At 38.7% G+C, this 22425-nt stretch overlaps 1 protein-coding gene across 1 annotated transcript in view; it reads left to right on the top strand.

Annotated features, from left to right (window-relative positions):
• SCAMP1 (secretory carrier membrane protein 1) overlaps positions 1-22425 on the top strand; it is a 121688-nt gene that overhangs the window by 88390 nt on the left and 10873 nt on the right. The window contains exons 6-7 of the mRNA XM_068965011.1: positions 6817-6918; positions 9517-9634. Of these exons, the coding sequence (XP_068821112.1) occupies positions 6817-6918; positions 9517-9634 (220 nt within the window). The remainder of the gene's footprint in view (positions 1-6816; positions 6919-9516; positions 9635-22425) is intronic.

Genomic DNA, 22425 nt, shown 5'->3' with positions numbered 1-22425 from the left:
AGTTGTTTAACTTATTTTCCTTTTCAACAAAAAATATCTTTGATTATCCAGAATGTGCATCACCGCCTCCCCCACCTCTACTCCTCTCAGTCCCCCAAACTCTTGCCAAATGGAATTAGAAAAGAAAACATGGAAACCGAAAATGAAAAGGAAGGAAATGGGGAAGATTAGGGAATTTGGAGAAAAAAGTGTCGTGCAACAGAAAACTAAATTGGTTAGAAATGGAATGAAGGGAAAAAAATATATGGGCGGAAGGAAGGAATCTTTAGATCTCATGGAAAATAACAGATTGGTTGTCAAAAACTACCTCAGTTTTTTAGCATACAGGTCTTTAATAAATTTTAGGCTTTTGGCAGGGAATTGCAACTGGTATTGTAAAATTGTTTTCACGGGGAAGTCAGAATCACATTTCTATATTGTTTTGAAGTGAGGAAGTATATTTTAATTAACTCTGTATAGTTAAAAACAGAACAACTGTTTGAAAATTAGAATTAGACTGATTTTACCTTTGTAATAATTTGGATAGATTACATAGAGGAAGATTTGTGCACTCTTGGAAGTTAAAGTCCAGATAGTTCAGTAAGTGCTGGCATGTGGAATTTATAGCTCTCTAAGTGCTATAAATTGAAGTGATTTAAAAATAATCATTTATATTAGTGTGGTAAGTGTATATGAGATTAATTTTACTGTCTTATTGTCCAGAAACAGAAAGATGGGTCGATCAAATGAAAGAAACAAAGTCTATTAAAAAATATGTAGAAAAAACGACAGACTCTGAGGTTTCTGTTTCATCAGTTTAGTATACTAGCTGTGCATCTTTCTACTTTTACTATTTAAGGAGGCTAAACATATTTCTCTATAGAATTTGTCTGCCTCATTTGATCAACCAACTTTTTTCTTTCTGGACAAGAAGATAGTAAAACTCATTTCATAGCTGTGCTTTTATATGAACTAACTATACATATATTTAAAATCCTGAAAGATGATGCTGTGGAAGTGCTGCACTCAATATGCCAGCAAATTTGGAAAACTCAGGAGTGGCCACAGGACTGGAAAAGGTCAGTTTTCATTCCAGTCCCAAAGAAAGGCAATGCCAAAGAATGCTCAAACTACCGCACAATTGCACTCATCTCACATGCTAGTAAAATAATGCTCAAAATTCTCCAAGCCAGGCTTCAGCAATACGTGAACCGTGAACTTCCTGATGTTCAAGCTGGTTTTAGAAAAGGCAGAGGAACCAGAGATCAAATTGCCAACATTCGCTGGATCATGAAAAAAGCAAGAGAGTTCTAGAAAAACATTTATTTCTGCTTTATTGACTATGCCAAAGCCTTTGTGTGGATCACAATAAACTGTGGAAAATTCTGAAAGAGATGGGAATACCAGACCACCTGACCTGCCTCTTGAGAAATCTGTATGCAGGTCAGGAAGCACCAGTTAGAACTGGACATGGAACAACAGACTGGTTCCAAATAGGAAAAGGAGTACATCAAGGCTGTATATTGTCACCCTGCTTATTTAACTTCTATGTAGAAAGAGAGAGAGAAACGCTGGACTGAAAGAAGCACAAGCTGGAATCAAGATTGCTGGGAGAAATATCAATAACCTCAGATATGCAGATGACACCACCCTTATGGCAGAAAGTAAAGAGGAACTAAAAAGCCTCTTGATGAAAGTGAAAGAGGAGAGTGAAAAAGTTGACTTAAAGCTCAACATTCAGAAAACAAAGATCATGGCATCCGGTCCCATCACTTCATGGGAAATAGATGGGGAAACAGTGGAAACAGTATCAGACTTTATTTTTTGGGCTCCAAAATCACTGCAGATGGTGACTGCAGCCATGAAATTAAAAGACACTTACTCCTTGAAAGAAAAGTTATGACCATCCTAGATAGCATATTCCAAAGCAGAGACATTACTTTGCCAACTAAGGTCCATCTAGTCAAGGCTATGGTTTTTCCAGTGGTCCTGTATGGATATGAGAGTTGGACTGTGAAGAGGGCTGAGCGCCAAAGAATTGATGCTTTTGAACTATGGTGTTGGAGAAGACTCTTGAGAGTCCCTTGGACTGCAAGGAGATCCAACCAGTCCATTCTGAAGATCAGCCCTGGGATTTCTTTGGAAGGAATGATGCTAAAGCTGAAACTCCAGTACTTTGGCCACCTCATGCGAAGAGTTGACTCATTGGGAAAGACTCTGATGCTGGGAGGGGTTGGGGGCAGGAGGAGAAGGGGACAACCGAGGATGAGATGGCTGGATGGCATCACGGACTCGATGGACATGAATCTGAGTGAACTCCGGAAGTTGGTGATGGACAGGGAGGCCTGGCGTGCTGCAGTTCATGGGGTCACAGAGAGTTGAACACAACTGAGCGACTGAACTGAACTGAGCTATCCATATGGGAGCTTCCTTGGTAGCTCAGCGGTGAAAGAATCCACCTGCCAGTGCAGGACGCAGGTTCAACCCCTTGGTTGTGGTATTCCCTGGAGGAGGAAATGCAGCGACCCCACTCTGCTTGCTTGGGAAATCCCATGAACAGAGAAGCCTGGCGGGCTACGGTTCATGGTGCCGCAAAGAGAGTTGGACAGGACTTAGTGACTAAACAGCAACAGCAGCAGCTTACACATAAGGAAGGAAGGCGAACCAGTCTTTACATTCCTTCATGGCTATTTGAGAGCAATATTTTAGAAATACTTTCCTTTTATTAGCACAGCTTAATGTTTGTATTTTTAAAATTTATTTTTAATCGAAGGATAATTGCTTTACAGTATTGTGTTGGTTTCTGCCATACATCAACATGAATCAGCCACAGGTATACATATGTCCCCTCCCTCTTGAACCTCCTTCCCTCCTCTCACCCCCCCAACTCCCGCAAGTTGTCACAGAGTACCAGGTTTGAGCTCCTGCGTCATAACAGCAAATTCTCACTGGCTATCTATTTTGTGTATGGTAGTGCATATGTTTCTATGTTACTCTCTCCATTTGCCCCACCCTCTTCTTCCCCCTCCCGTGTCCGCAAGTCTTTTCTCTATGTCTGTGTCTCATTGCTGCCCTGCAAATAGGCTCATCAATGCCGTCTTTCTGGATTATGCATTAAAATATGATACTTGTTTTTCTGACTTCACTCTGTATGATAGGCACCAGGTTCATCCACCTCATTAGAACTGACTCAAATGCATTCCTTTTATGGCTGAGTAATATTCCATTGTATAAATATACCGCGGCTTCTTTATCCATTCATTCGTCAGTGGACATCAGGTTGCTTCTGTGTCTTTGCTGTTGTAAATAGTGCTGCATTTTACATTGGGATACATATGTCTTTTTCAGTTAATGGTTTCCTCAGGGTATATGCCCAGTAGTAGGATTGTTGCGTCATATGGTAGTTTTATTCCTGTTTTTTAAAGAAATCTCCATACTGTCTTCCATAGTGGCTGTATTTGATTTACATTCCCACCAGTGGTGCAAGAGGGTTCCCTTTTCTCTACACCCTCTCCAGCATTTATTGTTTGTAGATTTTTTGATGATGGCCGTTCTGACTGGTGTGAGGTGATTCTTCAGTGTAGTTTTGATTTGCGTTTCTCTAACACTGGACGATGTTGAACATCTTTTTGTGTGCTTATTAGCCATCTGTACGTCTTCTTTGGAGAAATGTCTGCTTAGGTCTTCTGCCCATTTTTTGATCGGGCTCTTTGTTTTCCTGATGTGATCTGTATGAGCTGCTTATATATTCTGGAGATTAATCCTTTGTTGGTTGTTTTGTTTGCTATTATTTTCTTCTACTCTGAGGGTTGTCTTTTAATCTTATTTATAGTTTGCTTTGCTGTGAAACTTTTAAGCTTAAGTCCCATTTGTTTATTTTTATTTCAAAGAGGATCTTGTGATGCATGTTGAAGAGTGTACTTCCTTTATTTTCCTCTAAGAGAGCTTTATAGTTTCTGCCTTACATTTAAGTCTTTAATCCATTTTGAGTTTATTTTTGTTTATGATGTTAGGAAGTGCTCTCTTTTCATTCTTTCACTTGTAGCTTTTTCAGTTTTCCCAGAACTACCTATTGAAGAGGCTTACTTTTTAAAACATATTCTGTACCTTGTAAAAAATTTCTTAGAGGTTTTATTAGGTAGATTCAGCTTCTAGAATTTATCTGTGAGTTTGGAACTAACTAGAAAGATCCCTGTTAGGTAACTGAAATAGCTGTTGTGATGCCTTTAGACATTATTCTATTTATGAAACTCTCTTCAGAGTATATGTTACATATATCATTTTAACCACTCTGATACTCTGGTTTCTTGGTACACAGGTAACAAAGCAAAAACATCAATAAGAAAAAAGAACTTATATATGTATGAGCCATGCTCATATTAATATAAATAAATGATTGTTAAATAAATGAAGCAGAAGGGACAAATCTTCCCTAATGAAGACTTCCAAAAATGTGTTTTGGGGTTGGAATAGTCACTGGGATGAGCAGAAATGGAGTAAACTTTGGACAGTTGAAAATCTTGCCAAAGAATCAACTTCTGTGTTTAAAGATGTTGTGTATGTTTAAAGATATTGTGTCTCGATCAAGTGAGTAGCTAATTCTAGGAATTCAAGATCGGTTTAAGATTAGAAAATTAGGTATCGTAATTCACCATATGATCATCTTAATTGATGCAAAAGAAACATTTGACAAAATCCAAAAAGCTCCACTTTCATGATAAAAACACTCAAAGTTAGAATAAAAGGTAACTTTCTCAACTTGATAAAGGGCATCTATGAAAAACTAACATTTAACATCATACTTAATGGTGAAGGACTAAAAGCTTTCTGTTTAAGATCAAGAACAAGATAAAGATGTTTATTCTCACCACTTATTTTAAACTTTGTAGTAGAGGTTCTCACCAGTATAAACAGGTCAGAAAACCAAGTAAGAAGCCTCACAGTAGAAAGGAAGGAGTCAAACTGACTATTCACAGATGATGTAATCATCTATGTAGAAAATATAAATGGAGAGATATACCTTGTTAATGGATTGGAAGACTCAACATTATTATATGATGTGAATTCTCTCCAAATGGATCTACAGACTCAGTGCAATCCCTATACAAATCCCTTTAGGTTGTTTTATAGAAATGAACCAGGTGATTCTAAAAGATATATAGAAATGTAATAGCCTAGCATAGCCAAAACAACTTTGAAAAAAGACTTTGAAAAGCAAAGCTGGAGGATTAACATACCTAATTTGAAGACATTCTAGAAAACTTAAGCAATTATGATGGTGTGATACTGACAGAAAGGTTGACAAATAGAAGAATGAGACAGAGTGTCCAGAAATAAACCCACCCATATATAGATAAGTGATTTTTTTAAGAAAGGTACAAAGGTAATGTAGTGCAGAAAGAATAGTCTTTTTAAGAAATGATGCTGGAATAATTGCATTTATATGTGTAATAAAAGAACTTTAATCCATCCCTCATACTACATCTTAAAACTTAACTCAAAAAGGGGACATAAATGTTAAACCAACAAATATAAAACTTCTTGAGAAAACAAGAAAAAAATCATTGTATCTTTGGCACAGATTTCTTAGATAAAACAATAAAATCAAGGTTCATAAAAGGGCAAATTGATAAATTTGAGTCCATAAAAAGATAAAACTTTTTTCTTTAAAAGGCATCCTTAAGAGAATAAAAAGCCACAATCTGGGAGAAAATTCTGCAAAGCATTTATCTGATAAAAAGACCTGTATATTCAAACTCACAAAACTCAACAGTGAGGGGAAAAAGGAAATTAAAACCTTGTAAAAATATTTTGATAGTTCGCCACAGGAGATGCATGATGATGAAAATATGGATGAAAATGTGCTCAACATTAGTTATTAGGGAAATGCAAATTTAAATTGTTACTGCTGTATGACTCTTAGAATGGCTAAAATTTAAGGAATTGATTGTGTGAAGTCTTAATGTGGAGGTACTGGAATTCGCATATACTGCCATTGAGAATATGAAGTAGAACAACAACTTTGGAAAACAATTTTACAGTTTCTTAAAAAGTTAAACTTATCTCTAACGTGGGTTCTAGCCATTCCACTTCTAGGTAATTATTTACCAGGAAAAAAATAAGTGTTCATCTGTGGACATATACATGAACGTCCACGGCAGCTTTATTTGTAGAAGGAGAAACCATGAACAATCTAACTGTCTACCAGCAGATGAATGAATAGGTTAACTAGCATACTGTGCAGTGGAATACTACTCAGCAGTGAAGAGGAACGGACTTCCGTTACATGGCAACAGCATGAGTGAATTGGAAAATAACTGTGCTGAATGAAAGCAGGGAGACAAGGAAAAAATATATACCATATGATCCCATTTAAATGGAACTCTTAAAATATGTAACTGTTGTGACAGAAAGCAGTGGGTAGGGAGGGAGGAATTAACCAGGTACACAAAACTTTGGACTGTGTTCACTATTTTGATTAGAAAATGTTCATGGTTATATACTTAAGTCAAACCTTACAGAAGTGTATGTTTTAAATACTTGCAGTTTATTATATGTTAATTATAATTCAGTGAAGCTATTTAATAAAAAATGAAAACAAAATAATTTTTATTTTGCCAAGATATTTGTGGTGCAGTTGGAAATTGGTGAGAATAATAACATTGTCTAGCATTTGGGTAGACAGTTCAGGTAGTTGCCACTGATACTTTTTAAAATGTTTTTTTAATTTTTTATGTCAGTCTACATGTGAATGTAAAAATATTGAGAAAAATGATGACATTTTCCCTTTCTTTTTCTCCCCACTCCCCTTCTTTCCCCCTTTGTTTTTAAAAACAGGAGTGACAGTTCATTCAGATTCTTTGTATTCTTTTTCGTCTATATTTGTCAGTTTGCTGTACATGTACTCCAGGCTGCAGGATTTCATAATTGGGGTAACTGGTAAGTCATTTACTTTAATTACTCTAGTTATAATCTCATCTTCTAATATCTTCATATAATTTTTGAATTCCTAAAAAATATTTGACATAGAAAAACCAGATTAGCTAAAGTAAACAAATATTTAAAAAGGCAATTAAAAAATTTCCTAAGGACTAACCTTTGAAGGAATTTAAGAGAAGAGTACTTGTTATGTGTAAAGTGCTATTTTAGGTATGTAAACATTCATTTTCCTAGACACATAACTGCAGACACACACGTACATGTCTGAAAAGTAGAGTCACTGCATGCTTGCTTAGGATCTATCTTTAAACAATAGGATCATTCTTAGTATGGCGAAATGCTCACTCAGTGGGGGACCCTCAGGAACTGAGACTGTTTAGACCCCAGTTAGAAGGTAATCAATTTTTTGTCCCTCTTCAGATACTCTGGAGCCAGCGTTCTTTGGGTGAAATGGTACATAGAAGAACACATATTTATAAAATCATCCCTCTCTTTCTCATAACTTGCATACAGTTGAATTTTTGTAAGCTAAAAGCATATACAAAGCAACTTTGCTACAAACTGATCATGTAACTAGAGTGTATTTGAAGACTTGAATGTAGTATGTGACTACTGAATTAGAGTAGACACTGAAGGTCAGACAGCTGTCGATAGCTTTGCAGATCTAACGAGCACATATACATGCATATAATTTATTAGGGTATCTTAAGTCAGAAAAAGTAGTGTTCATTATCATTTAAAAATTTTTAGTCTTTAGCATTTGACAGAAAGGAGATGTTTTAAATGTTTAATTAAAAAACACACTGTTTATGTTAACAGTGCTTTTTTATTTATAATGAAGCCAAAATAATTTCTTTTGCTTTTTAGTACAGACTTAGGAAAAAGTGTTAAAACTGAGCACAGAGGCATGTGAGGTGATCAAATAGCACTGGAATCTGCTACTGAGGTTGCATACAAGGTGACCTGTTATAAGATAGATCTCATGTAATTCAGCAGACGTTAAAAAATTAAGCTGTTTATTCTGAGATAATTGTTGAGTCATAGACTCCGTAAGAAATAATGAGAGATCCCCAAGTATCCTTTATTCACTTTTCCCCAGTGGTAACATAATTGTAAAACTATGGTATAGTATCAAAATCAAGATCTTGACATTGATACAGTAAAGACAGAGGATATTTTCATCACCAAAAGATCCTTTATTCTGCTGTTCATTGCCACACTCACTTACCTCCTTAACACTAGCAGTCACTGATCTGCTTGACCCCTCAAGTATGTTATATGAATGGAGGCATACAGTATGTAGCCTTTAGCTTTTTTCACTAAGCATAATACTCTGGAGATTCATCCAGGTTGTTGTGTCTATGCGTAGTTATCCCTTTTCATTGCTGAAGAGCATATGGTATGGATAGACCACAGTTTGTTTAACCATTCTCCAGTTGAAGAACCTTGGATTGTTCCTAGTTTGGGGCTATTCTGCTATAAACATTCATGAACAAGTTTTTGTGTGAACATAAATTTTCATTTCTCTGTGATAAGTACCCAAGAAGAAGAGTGAAATTGCTGGTTCATATAGAAGTTGCATGTTTTTTATTTGTATTTATTTATTTGAAAATGATTTTTACCCCCCCTGGGGCTGTTCCCTAACAAGGGATTAAACCAGTGAGAGTGCAGAGTCCTAAGCACTGCACTGCCAGGGAGTTCCGTGTTTAGTGTTTTTAAAAAACTATTTTCCAGACAGTGTTCACCAGAATAGCTGCACCATTTTACAGTTCCAGCAACAACATATGAGTGCTTCAGCGCCACATCTTCACCAGACTCTGGTGTTGTCACTCATTTTTTTTTTCAAGCCATTCTGATAGCTGTGTAGTGATGTCACACTGCGGTTTTAATATTTATTTCTCTAATGTCTTATGTTTGATCTTTTTTGTGCTTGTTTGCCATCTTTATATCTTCTTGGTGAACTATCTCTTCTACTTTCTAATTGAAATTTTTTTAATTTTAAAGATTTACTTTTAAGGTTAAGATTTGAAGGTTCTTGAAGATCCTCTGGAGAAGGGAATGGCAATCCACTCCGGTATTCTTGCCTGGAAAATCCCATGGATGGAGGAGCTTGGTGGGCTATAGTCCACGTGGTCACAAAGAGTCAGACACAACTTTACTTTATATATTTTGAATACTAGCTCTTTGTTGAATATGTGGTTCTCAAATATTTTCTTACATAATTTAACAGAATTTAAAATAAACTTAAAAAAATTATAATGAACTCAGTTTTAAAAAATGTAAAATCTTGTGTTCATATTTAAGGCTCTGGATTTTGGTGCTTAGGTTTGAATTCAGACTGTGCTGTTTTTATTAGCTGTGTGGCCTTGGGCAAGTCACTGGATAATCTTGGTGACTCAGTTTCTGATCTGTGAAATAGGGATTAAATATAACATATATCATAGGGGGTTGTTGTGAGACTTAAATGAGTTAATGCCTACAGAGAACTAAAATGTTGCCTGGCTCATAAGTGCTGAATATGTGTTAGTTATTATGTGATTGTTTTTAAAATTGTGTGTTAACTTATTTGCCTAATTGTACTTTTTTAAAATTTTATAGTGGTTGGATTTCATCCCTTACTGGTCTCAACAAAAGTATTCCTGTTGGAATCATGATGATAATTATAGCAGCACTTTTCACAGCATCAGCAGTCATCTCACTAGTTATGTTTAAAAAGGTAAGTGAAGTTTCATTATGTCTGTAAATTTTTTTAGTGAACCTGATATTCAGTTCTCATTTTCCCATCTTGTTAATTTAGTGTAACCTCAAGTCATTTTATTGTTGTTCTTATGCAAGTTTGCTCTCTGAAGATTACTCTTCACAATTAAAAGTTATGTATAGAATGGGCGTCCCTCGTGGTCCAATGGTTAAAACTGTGCTCCTAGCGCAGGGGCCGTGGGTTCAATCCCTGGTTGAGGAAGATCCTGTATGCTGAATGATGAGGCCAAAAAAAAAAGAAAAGGGTTATGCATAGATAAATTTTAGAAAATTGTATCACATTTTAAACTTCTGTAAAAAAGGAATATTTTAAAATTTTATTAACCGAAACCTTCTTGTATTGATTGAAGAATCAACCTCATTTTAAAAACTTGTTATCTTTCTGTATATTCTGATTTCTTTTTTTGAACGTGGCATAGTAGCTCAGTTAATAAATAGAAGTAACCATTCTGTGTGTAGTGCATACGTTTTATTTGTATTTAAAATTTGAAAATGCTAAATTATTTTACCTAAGAGTATAAAGTGAGCTGGTAACAGATTCAGGCTGTAATACAGATTGAATTTTGGTTTTAGTAAAAATCCCAATTAGCTATACAGTTGGCCCTCTATATCCACAGGTTCCATATCCTCTAATTTGAGTAACTGTAAATTGAAAATCTTAGAGGAAAAAATTCCAGGAAGTTCCAAAAAGCAAAACTTGAATTTGCTCCATATTGGCAACTATTTAGATACTACCTAATTGGTTTAATAACTGTTTACATTGTATTAGAGTATATAAGTAATCTAGAGGTGATTTCAAGTATACATGCAGGGAGGATGTGCATAGGTTATATGCAAATACTGCCCCACTTCGTACAGGGGACTTGAGAACATCCTCAGATTTTTGGTACCCTTTTGTGTGAGGGTAAGGGATATCATGGAACCAATACCCCACAAATACTGAAGGATGACTGTTTCCTCCTATAGAATTCCCATGGCTGTTTTTATTGCCTTAAAAAATGATTACATAGGGTAGGGGAAAAAAATAAATGTTTTTATTTTATATGAAGTTTTACTGTGTTTTAGATATGTAATTCAGTTCAGTTCAGTTGCTTAGTAGTGTCTGACTCTTTTTGACCCCATGGACTGCAGCTCGCCAGGCTTCCCTGTCCATCACCAACTCCTGGAGCTTACTGAAACTCACGTCCATCAAGTTGGTGATGCCATCCAACCATCTCATCCTCTGTCATCCCCTTCTCCTCCTGCCTTCAATCTTTCCCAGCATCAGGGTCTTTACCAATGAGTCAATTCTTTGCATCAGGTGGCCAGAGTATTAGAGTTTCAGCTTCAGCATCAGTCCTTCCAAAGAATATTCAGGACTGATTTCCCTTAGGATGGACTGGTTGGATCTCCTTGCTATATTATTATATTATCTAATACATTAGATATATATTAATATATATTTTTACTTTATGGGTGTATAATTGCTTTACAATGTTGTGTTAGTTTCTGGTATACAGGGAAGTGAATCAGCTCTGTGTGCACATGTATCCCCTCGCTCTTGGCCCTTCCTCCCGCCCCTCTAGCACCAAGCTGAGATCCCTGTGCTATACACCAGCTTCCCACTAGCTGTGTGTTTTACACGTGGTAGTGTATATATGTCACTCCCAATTTCCCAGTTTGTCACACCCTCCCCTTCCCCCACTGTGTCCACACACCCCTTCTGTCTGTCTGCATCTCTAGTCCCACCCTGGAAATTGGTTCATCTGTACCATTTTCCTAGATTCCACATGTTCCAACATGGTATAGAAACCTTGTGAATAACACCTCTGTTTTAAAATGATACTTTTTGATGTGTCTCACATTAAAATAATATTTTTTTCCTTTAATTTACTCTCTAGTAACTTAGAATATATACAAGGATTGCATAGAAATAACTGTACCTTATATTTAGGAAAATTGCATTCTTGAAATATTTGGCTTGTATGTTTGCCTTTAATCCTTCTCAAAACTGTGAAACTTAGGCTATATTCTTCCTGTCCATATTTTCCTACATTTAAGCTTTTACTTCCTTTTAGACATACATACGTGTAACTATAGAAACTCTGCTTTCTGAAGTTACTAATTCTGTTTTCCTCCTCCTTGGACTCGGAAGCCTTCTGTGTGGCAGGTGGCCCCTCTTCCTCAGCTGTCTTAATTATGTCCTGATTCTCCTGCCTCTGAGACTAGTCTTCCGCCTCCATTTCTTTGTTCCGCTCATAAGTAAAAGTCGTCTTCAGGGCAGTCAGTTCTCTGCGCTCTCTGCTTTTGCTGTGCAGTCTTTTTTCCCTTGGGGATTTCAGCCTTCTGGGTTGTTTCAGTCTCTTCCCCACCCGCATGGCCTAGGGTCTTGGAGTTGAAAGTTACCCAGCCGTTTAGTGGCATCTTCAGGTGACTGTTGCCCTGCTCTGGTTGATTGGTGTCATTGTCTCACAGTAATGCACCATAAACTCATCCTCTTTTCAGAACTAACAGAACTTCCAGAAATTCTGATTCATATTCAAAGAAACATTTGTTAGTGCCACATATTGCATGATTCCATTTACGTGAAATGTCTAGGGGTGGGCTGGAGGGTGACTGCAAACAGGTATTGTTCAGTCGCCAAGTTGTGTCTGGCTCCTTGCGACCCCACGGACTGCAGCACGCCAGGCTTCCCTGACCCTCAGACGGTTATAGAATTTCCTTTTTGGAGGTGATGAAAATGTTCTAAAATAGATTGTATGTATACACACATATATTCACAACACTGAATGTACTAAAAACCATTGAATGGTATACTTTACAAGGCTGAATTGTATAGTATGCAAAATTTATCTCAAGCAGTGTTTTAAAAAGAAAATTTATTAAGTACCAGTTGTGAATGGGAGATTCTGAGTACTTTCTCATGTGATTGCATGTAACACTTACACGTCAGTGCTTGTCAGTGCTTCCATAACCTTTTTAGTCACTGTCTTAGAAACTGTCTTGGTGTCTGCTCCATCATTCTCTCTTCTTTTCCATTTCCAACCTCAGCTAACCCAGAAATGGTTTTTGCAGATAACTCATACCCCACTTCCTTCAGTCCACTTTTTGTATAGCTACTATATTAATCTATAAAACAAAAATAATCCCAAACAAACCCAGCACTCTGAAGCTTTTTGAAAGTGAACCTCATGCTGGGAAATGAGGTGGTGGTTGTGGTCGTGGGGCTGGGGTGGCCTTTCACAGTGCTGCTGGAGCTGGACTTTCTACTCCACTTGCGGTGTGCTGCTCGGCTTCTTCAGCCCGTCCTGGACATTCCTTTGTCTCAGTTTTGTGCATGGCATCCTTGACCTCTGGGCTGCTCTGTCAATCGAAGACTTAGAAGCGCTCTTGCAAGACCTGGTTCCAGTTTCATATTCTTCGTAAAATAAGGAATTTAAATTGAGATGATTTTATGAAGTATAATAAATGGAGATAATTATAGTTTGGCCAGATTTCCTATTTGTAATGGCAAGAATTTCTCTTAATTTAATAGCAGTTGAGATCCAATGAAAGCACCTGATTTTTCTTTTTATTTTCTTTTCCATGCTTGCTCAAAACTTGCTGTTTTTTCCTTCCCTTTCAGTTTCATTGAGATATAAATGACATACAGCTTTATGTCAGTTTAAGGTGTGCAGCATAATGGTTTGTACACTTACATATACATATATATGCATATATGTAAGCATGTACAGCACACTTACATATATCATGAAGTGATTTAATAAGTATAGCAAACATCCATCATCTTATATAAGTACAAAATAAAAAGCTTTAAAGATTTTCCCTTGTGATGAGAGCTCTTAGGATTTACTCTTGACAGTTTTCATGTATAATATACAGTTTGGTTCAGTCGCTCAGTTGTGTCCGACTCTTTGCAACCCCATGAACTGCACACAGCACGCCAGGCCTCCCTGTCCATCATCAACTCCCGGAATTTACCCAAACTCATGTCCATTGAGTTGGTGATGCCATCCAACCATCTCATCCTCTGTCATCCCCTTCTCCTCTTGTCCTCAATCTTTCCCAGCATCAGGGAGTTTTCAAATGTGTCAGCTCTTTGCATCAGGTGGCCAAAGAATTGGAGTTTCAGCTTCAACATCAGTCCTTCCAGTGAACAGCAAGGACTGATCTCCTTTAGGATGGACTGGTTGGATCTTCTTGCAGTCCAAGGGACTCTCAAGAGTCTTCTCCAACACCACAGTTCAAAAGCATCAATTCTTTGGTGCTCAGCTTTCTTTATTGTCCCACTCTGGCATCCATACATGATTACTGGAAAAACCATTGATGGACTTTTGTTGACAAAGTAATGTCTCTGCTTTTTAATAAGCTGTCTAGGTTGGTCATAACTTCCCTTCGAAGGAGTAAACATCTTTTAATTTCATGGCTGCAGTCACCATCTGCAGTGATTTTGGAGCCCCCCATAATAAAGTCAGCCACTGTTTCCGCTGTTTCCCCATCTATTTGCCAAGAAGTAATGGAAGTGGATGCCATGATCTTCGTTTTCTGAATGTTGAGCTTTAAGTCAACTTTTTCACTCTCCTCTTTCACTTTCATCAAGAGGCTTTTTAGTTCCTCTTCACTTTCTGCCATAAGGGTCGTGCCGTCTGTTTATCTGAGGTTATTGATGTTTCTCCCAGCAATCTTGATTCCAGCTTGTGTGTCTTCCAGCCCAGTGTTTTTCATGATGTGCTCTGCATATAAGTTAAATAAGCAGGGTGACAATATACAGCCTTGACGTTATATTTTCCATGTTGTACATTACATCTGTAGTACTTACATATGTTATAACTTGAAATTGGTACCTTTTGAAGGGGAGATTGAATCATCCAGCCCCGCCACCCCAACCCTGCCCATATAACCTCAAATTTGACATCTTTTTCTATGAGTGAGTTTGTTTTGAAGTATAATTGACCTGTAGCACTGTGTGTGTTTCTGGTGTACAACATGGACATCCGTTATTTCTGTATGTGTCAAAATGATCATCGTAAGAAGTCTAACTGCCATCTCTCATGATACAAAGACAGTTTATTATTGACTGCATTCCCCACACTGTATCTTTTTTTACTGCTTTATTTTTTATTATTTTTTAAAATTTTACTTTATTTTACTTTACAGTACTGTGTTGGTTTTGCCATACATCAACATGAATCCGCCACGGGTGTACATGAGTTCCCAATCCTGAACCCCCCTCCCACCTTCCTCCCCACACCATCTCTCTGGGTCATCCCAGTACACCAGCCCCAAGCATGCTGTATCCTGCATCGAACCTGGACTGACAATTCATTTCTTACATGATAGTATACATGTTTCAATGCCATTCTCCCAAACCATCCCACCCTCTCCCTCTCCCACAGAGTCCAAAAGTCTGTTCCATACATCTGTGTCTCTTTTGCTGTCTCGCATACAGAGTTATCATTACCATCTTTCTAAATTCCATATATATGTGTTAGTATACTGTATTGGTGTTTTTCTTTCTGGCTTACTTCACTCTGTATGATAGGCTCGTTTCATCCACCTCATTAGAACTGATTCAAATGTATTCTTTTTAATGGCTGAGTAATACTCCATTGTGTATATGTACCACAGTTTTCTTATCCATTCATCTGCTGATGGACATCTAGGTTGCTTCCATGTCCTGGCTATTATAAACAGTACTGCGATGAACATTGGGGTACACGTGTCTCTTTCAATTCTGGTTTCCTCAGTGTGTATGCCCACCAGTGGGATTGCCGGGTCATATGGCAGATCTGTTTTCAGTTTTTTTAAGGAATCTCCACACTGTTCTCCATAATGGCTGTACTAGACACTGTATCTTAAAAAAAAAAAAGTCCTTTGAGGGGGTATGTGGCCATAGTTTATAACCACTAGGGGTCAGACTTTTCATAAGCAGTTAATGCCCTCTAAAAGTTATCTATGCACACTGTTTTGGCTCTAGAAGAGTTCGTTTCTTTTTATTAGGCTATTCTGTGTCTCCAGCACCAGCTGAACCATGATCTGTGGTATATTTTCATTTCATTGACAGTGAATACAATTTTTATAACTTTTGTTGGCACTCTGAAATCTCACATTATTTGGAGTTAGCTATAATCACTGGTATCTAAAGTGCCAAGCATGAGCACTATGGGATCTTTGTTTTCCCTGTAGTGTCATCTTTTAATCTAAATATAAAATAATTGAAATGCAAGAATATCTTCTCTTGTACCTCTTTATAGATAAAGGAACAGTTCTTTTAGGTTATTCCCAAGCAGTATTTTTTTATAGGCTCATGTTTTTAGAGTAGACTATTCAAAGAATTAAATACTAGTTATGGGTCAAATAACAAATGGATGAGTCATAGGAGATTGTATATTAAGGGAATACAAAATTTCCCCTGTCCTTTAATTGATATAAAAGCTAGAATAATTTAGTATGGAAGAGATAAATACATAAAACATAACTTGTATTTCCTTTGGGCCCTAGTTTTGAATGGTTATTTCTTCAATTGTTAATGTACCTCATCCATATTAATAAAATGATTGTTAATAGTGACTTTTTATACTTCAGAAGAATTTTAGAAAAGGTTATTTCATTTCTTTGAAAAATAAGTTTTAAAGTATTTAATTTTTTTTCTATACAAAAATGTCTGTTTTGCAAATACTCTTTTATTTTCTGTTGTTTGTTGTTGTCCAGTTACTAAGTTGTGTCCAACTCTTTGCAACCCCATTAACTGCAGCCCACCAGACTCCTCTATCCTCCACTATCTCTGGGAGTATGTGCAAATTCATGTCCATTGAGTCAGTGGTGCTATTAACTATCTCATCCTCTGCCACCCCTTTTTCCTTCTGCCTGCAGTTTTTCCCAGCATCAGGGTCTTTTCCAGTGAGTCAGCTCTGCATCAGGTAGCCGAAGTATTAGCGCTTTAGCTTTAGCATCCGTCCTTCCAGTGAATATTCAGGGTTGATTTCCTTTAGGGTTGACTGGTTTGATCTCTTTGCAGTCCAAGGGACTCTCAAGAGCCTTCTCCAGCAACACAGTTTGAAAGCATCAATTCTGTGGTGCCCAGCCTTCTTTATGGTCTGACTCACATCTGTACCTGACTGTTGGAAAAACCATAGCTTTGACTGTAGGGACTTTTGTCAGCAAAGAGATGTCTCAGCTTTCTAATAAGCTGTCTCGGTTTGCCATAGCAGTCACCATCTGCAGTGATTTTGGAGTCCAAGAAAATAAAATCTGTCACTGCTTCCACTTTTTCCCCCATCTGTTTGCCACAAAGTGATGGTTCTGGATGCCACGATCTTAGTTTTTTGAATGTTAAGTTTCAAGCCAGGTTTTTCACTCTCCTCTTTTCACTTTCATCAACAGGCTCTTTTGTTCCTCTTCACTTTCTGCCATTAGAGTGGTGTTATCTGTATATCTGAGGTTGTTGATATTTCTTCTGGCAGTCTTGATTTTATCTTGTGAATCATCTAGCCTTGTATTTTGCCTGATGTACTCTGCATGTATGAGCACTGAAAAATTGATGCTTTTGAACTGTGGTGTTGGAGAAGGCTCTTGAGAGTCCCTTGGACTGCAGGGAGATCCAACCAGTCCATCCTAAAGGAAATCAGTCCTGAATATTCATTGGAAGGACTGATGCTGAAGCTGAAGCTCCAATACTTTGGTCACCTGATGTGAAGAACTGACTCACTGGAAAAGAGCCTGATGCTGGGAAGGATTGAAGACAGGAGGAGAAGGGGATGACAAAGGATGAGTTGGTTGGATGGCATCACTGACTCAGTGGACATGAGTTTGAGCAAGCGCTGGGAGTTGGTGATGGACAGGGAAGCCATGGGGTCTCGAAGAGTCAGACATGACTGAGTGACTGAACTGAACTGAACTCTGCATATATGATAAACAAACAGGATGAAATACATATCTTTGTGATATTCCTTTCCCAGTTTGGAACCATGTCCTGTTCTAACTGTTGCTTCTTGACCCACTTACAGGTTTCTCAGTAAGGTGGTCTGGTATTCCCATTTCTTAAAGAATTTTCCAGCATTTACTGTGATCCACATACTCAAAAGCTTTAGCATAGTGTGTAATGCAGAAGTGGGTGTTTTTCTGGAATTCTCTTGCTTTTTCTATGATCCAGCGAATGTTGGCGATTTGATCTCTGGGTTCTCTGCCTTTTCTAAATCCAGCTTGAACAGCTGGAAGTTCTCAGTTCACATTCTGCTGAAGCCTAGCTTGAAGGATTTTGAGCATTACCTTGCTACCATGTGAAATGAGAGCAACTGTATGGTAGTTTATACATTCTCTGGCATTGCCCTTCTTTGGGATTCAAATGAAAACTGACCTTTTCCAGTCCTGTGGCCACTGCTGAGTTTTCCAAATTTGCTAGCATATTGAGTGCAGCACTCTCACAGCATCATCTTTCAGGATTTGAAATAGCTCAACTGGAATTCCATCACCTCCACTAGCTTTGTTCATAGTAAACCTTCCTAAGGCCCACTTGACTTCGTATTCCAGGATGTCTGGCTCTAGGTGAGCGACCACACCACTGTGGTTATCTGGTCAATGAGACCTTTTTTTGTACAGTTCTTTTGTATTCTTGCCACCTCTTCTCCTTCTCTTCTGCTTCTATTAGGTCCTTACTCTTTCTGTCCTGTATTGTGCCATCCTTGCATGAAATATTCCCTTGATATTGCCAGTTTTCTGTATAAGACTTTTATCACTATAAATTTCACTGTTCAAAACTTCTTTTGCTGCTTTCTATAAATTTTGAATCATAGTGGTTTCCTGTTTCTTCAGCTGTTTTTTAATTTCCTCTTTGATTTCTTCAGTGGCCCATTGCTTGTTTAGTAGCATATGGTTTAGTCTCCATGTGTTTCTGGTTTTTGCATTTTATCCTTGTAGCTGATGCCTAGTCTTACAGCATTGTGGTCAGAAAAGATGTTTGATATGATTCCAGCTTTCTTAAGTTTATTGTGACTTGCTTTATAGCCTAACGTGAACTATCCTGGAGAATGTTCCTAGTGCATTTGAAAAGAATGTGATTCTGCTACTTTGGATAGAATCCTTTCTATATATTTATTAACTTCATTTGGTCTATTGTGTTAAGGCCAGTGTTACCTTATTGATTTTCTGTCCATTGATGTAAGTAGGGTGGTAAAGTTTGCTCCTATTATTGGGTTGATGTCAAATTTCTCTTTATGTGTGTTAGTGCTGTATGTGAAAGTGAAAGTGAAGTCGCTCAGTCGTGCCCGACTCTTTGCGACCCCATGGATAGTAGCCTGCACCAAGCTCCTCTATCCATGGGATTTTCAAGGCAAGAGTACTGGAGTGGATTGCCATTTCCTTCTCCAGGGAATCTTGCCAACCCAGGGATCGAACCCAGGTCTCTCGCGTTGTAATACTTTGCATATTTAGGCTCCTATGTTGGGTGCATATATATTTCCAACTGTTACATCTGTTTCCGGATTGAACTCTTGATCCTTATGTAATGTCCTTTTTTGTCTTTTGTTACTGTTTGTTTTAACATCTGTTCTGATACAAATATTGCTCCTCCAGCTTTTCCACTTTTGTTTGCAAGGAATGCCTTTTTCCATCTCCTCACTTTCAGCCCATGTGTGTTACTTAGGTCTAAAGTGATTTAGACGGAATATATATGAGTCTTATTTTTGTGTTCAGTCAGCTGCTCTGTCTTTCGATTGGACCATTTAGTCTGTTTATGTTTCAAATAATTACTGATAGGTATGTTCTTACTGGCATTGTGTTAATTGCTTTTCTGAATAATTTTTGTAATTTCTTTCCTTTGCTCTCTTCCTTTGTGATTTAATGACTCTCTTTAGTGTTATGTTTGAATTCCTTTCTCTCTTTCTTGGGTGTATCAATTACACACTTTTGGTTTGTTGTTACTAAGAGGTTTATATATAGCAATCTATATAAGTTTGAATACATTTTAACAACTCTGAAATTTTACTCTCCCAATCCATCACATTTACATCATATTTTACATCTTATTTCTCATATTCCTTAGCTAATGATTGTGGATATGGATAATTTTTCTGCTTTTGTCTTTTAAGCTTTACTGGCTGTATAAGTGGTTAATTTACTACCTATATGCTTGTCTTTGCCAGTGAGATTTCTCCTTTTGTAATTTTCATATTTCTAGTAGTGGCCTTTTCTGCTTTGAGAAGTCTCTGACATTTCTTATAAATCTGGTTTTGTGGTGTTGAATTCTTTCCGCTTTTGCGTGTCTGTAAACGTTTGGTCTCTCCTTCAAATGGGGAGGAAACCCTTGGCGAGCAGTCTTGGTTGCGTTTGTCCCATCCATCACTTCCAGCGTGTTGCGCTGCTCCCTCCACCCTGTAGAGTTTCTCTGAAAAAGGAAGCTGATAGCCTTATGGGCATTTCCTTGTATGTGACTTGTTTCTTTTCCCTTGTTGCTTTTAATACTGTTTTATCTAGACTTTCGCTATTTTAATTACAGTGTGTCTTTCTAGTCCTCTTTAGGCCGATCTGGCTGTCTGTACTTTGACCCAGATGTCTGTTTCCTTTTCCAGAGAAGGGAAGTTTTCAGCTATTATGTCTTCAAATATGTTCTCTGCCCCCTTTTTTCTTTTTACCTTCTGTGAAAGGGACCTCTGTGAAGTGAATGTTAATGTGTTTGATGTTGATTTCAAGATCTTTTAATTGTCCTCATTTTTTAAAATTCTTTTTTTTTCCTGTTCTGTATGAGGGATTCCACTGCTCTCTTCGTGTTCTCTGATTTGTTCCCTCGTCATCTAACCCACTGCTCATTCCTTGTAGTGTAGCTTTAATTTCAGTTACTGTATCTCCAGCTCTGTTTGATTACTCTTTGTACTTTCTAACTCTTTGTTACTCTTATCACTGCCCTACATTCTTTATTATGATCATTACCTTAAGTTATTTTTTGTGGAGATTGCCTTTCTCCACTTTACTTATTTCTTCCTTTGAGATTTTATCATATTGTTGAAACATATTCCTCCATTACCTTGTTTTGGCTAATGTACTGTCTTCCTTTCTCTGTATTTGGTAGGTTTGTTACATTTCCTGATCTTAGAGAAGTGGTGTTATGTAGGAAAGATCCTACCTGCCCCAGCAGGGCACTCCCCACTGATCACCAGAGCTGTATGATCTGGGGTTGCCCTCTGTGTAGGTCACACGGGCCCTTTCATTGTTGTATACTGACTACTGTGGGCAGTCTGGTAGACACGGCCGGCCCTCAGTCTGGTTGGTTGCTATGCCTTGCCTTGTGTCGAGGCTGTCAGCCACTGGTGGGCCAGGCTGTGTCACATGGTGGCTGATTACAAAGCCCCGGGGGTCTCAGGGCTAGTGCTGGCCCTCTGTTGGGTAGAGGTGTGTGTCATGGTGGCTGGTTTGTATGCTGGGTGTCCGAGATCCCACGTTGGCCTTCTGGCGGATGGGGCCGGTTTCTGACATAGCTGTTGGCCAGGTGCATAGTGTTCGGAAGCTGGTGTTGGCCCTCTTTTGGGTGGGGTTGGAGCCCAAGGAGTCCCAGGTCTGGTGACTGCCCTTTGCTGCATGAGTCTGAGTCTTGGGGCTGGTGCTGGACCACTGGTGAATGTAGGTGGGTCCTAGGTCTTTGCAGAACAAGAGCATCCTAACCCTAGAGTCAGCCTGTTTGTGGATGGGGCCAGGATACAGGGGTCCCAGGCTAGTGCTGTGTCAGTGGAGGATGGAGTTAAGCTCTGGTGTCTTTGACTGCATGGCTGTGGAGATCTGGGGGTTGATGTTGTCACCCGAGTGTATGTTCCTCGGTTCTTTGTCTCGTCACAACAAAGTTTTGGAATGACGGACATTAAAGCCCTTGGCGCGTCACAGCTCTCGGGTCTTGGACAAACTGTGTTATAGCTCTCAGGCAAATCAGTGTTACTGCTCTATTTTATTTAGAAGATAGCAGGAGAATCCATCCTCAAAGTGTGAGGGCATGCCAACCCAAAGACAAAGAGAAGAGAGTGGAGGAGCGCGTTGGGGAGGGGGGAGAGAGAGAGAGAGCGCGCTCGCGCACACACGCACGCACGCACGCACGCACACACACAGGAGAGAGCGAGTGCGCTTTGGCTCCTCCTTTTTGCACATTGGGCTTAGCCAGGAGTGCTGTTTGTTCTGCCTGAAGTCTTCACTCTGGTCTTCGGACCTTCTTTTGTTCTATTTTCGCGGGCTTTTCCCTTCCTTGTCTTTTAGCCACTGCCATTTTGGACTTCTTTTCCCTGTTCTACCTACCTAACAATGTCAATCAGTGGTTTGTGGGGCTGGGTCCTGAGTTACCTGGGGGCTCAGAGGAGTCTGTGGCTTCTGGCCTGGTGGTGCATTAGGCTGGGTCCACCCCTTAGAAGCTTGGCCTGAGGTGCCCTCGTTCTGGTGCTGACAGATTGGTGGGTGCGGTCAGGTCCCAGCCCTGATGAGCAAGAAGGAAGATTCCAAACTGGCATTTTCTATTACCAGTGTCCTCGTGGTGGCACAAGTTCCCCAAAATGGCTGCCACCAGTGTCTGTGTCCCCAGGGTGAGTTCCAGTTGCCTCCTGTGTCTCCAGGAGGCTCTCCAAGTGGGTCCCACGCAGGCTCTTTTCAGATTACTTCTTCTGCCCTGGGTCTCAAACCAGGTGGCGTTTTGTGTGGGCTTTTTAAGAGTGAAGTCTCTGCTGGGAGAGCTATTAACAGCCTCAGATATGCAGATGTTACTACTCTAAAGGCAGAAAGTGAAAGGGAACTAAAGAGCCTCTT

Source organism: Capricornis sumatraensis, chromosome 2, assembly GCF_032405125.1.
Source record: "Capricornis sumatraensis isolate serow.1 chromosome 2, serow.2, whole genome shotgun sequence".
In the NCBI taxonomy this organism is placed as follows: Eukaryota; Metazoa; Chordata; class Mammalia; order Artiodactyla; family Bovidae; genus Capricornis; species Capricornis sumatraensis.
Note: the sequence above shows the minus strand (reverse complement) of the source record. Positions and strands in the feature narration are given on the sequence as shown.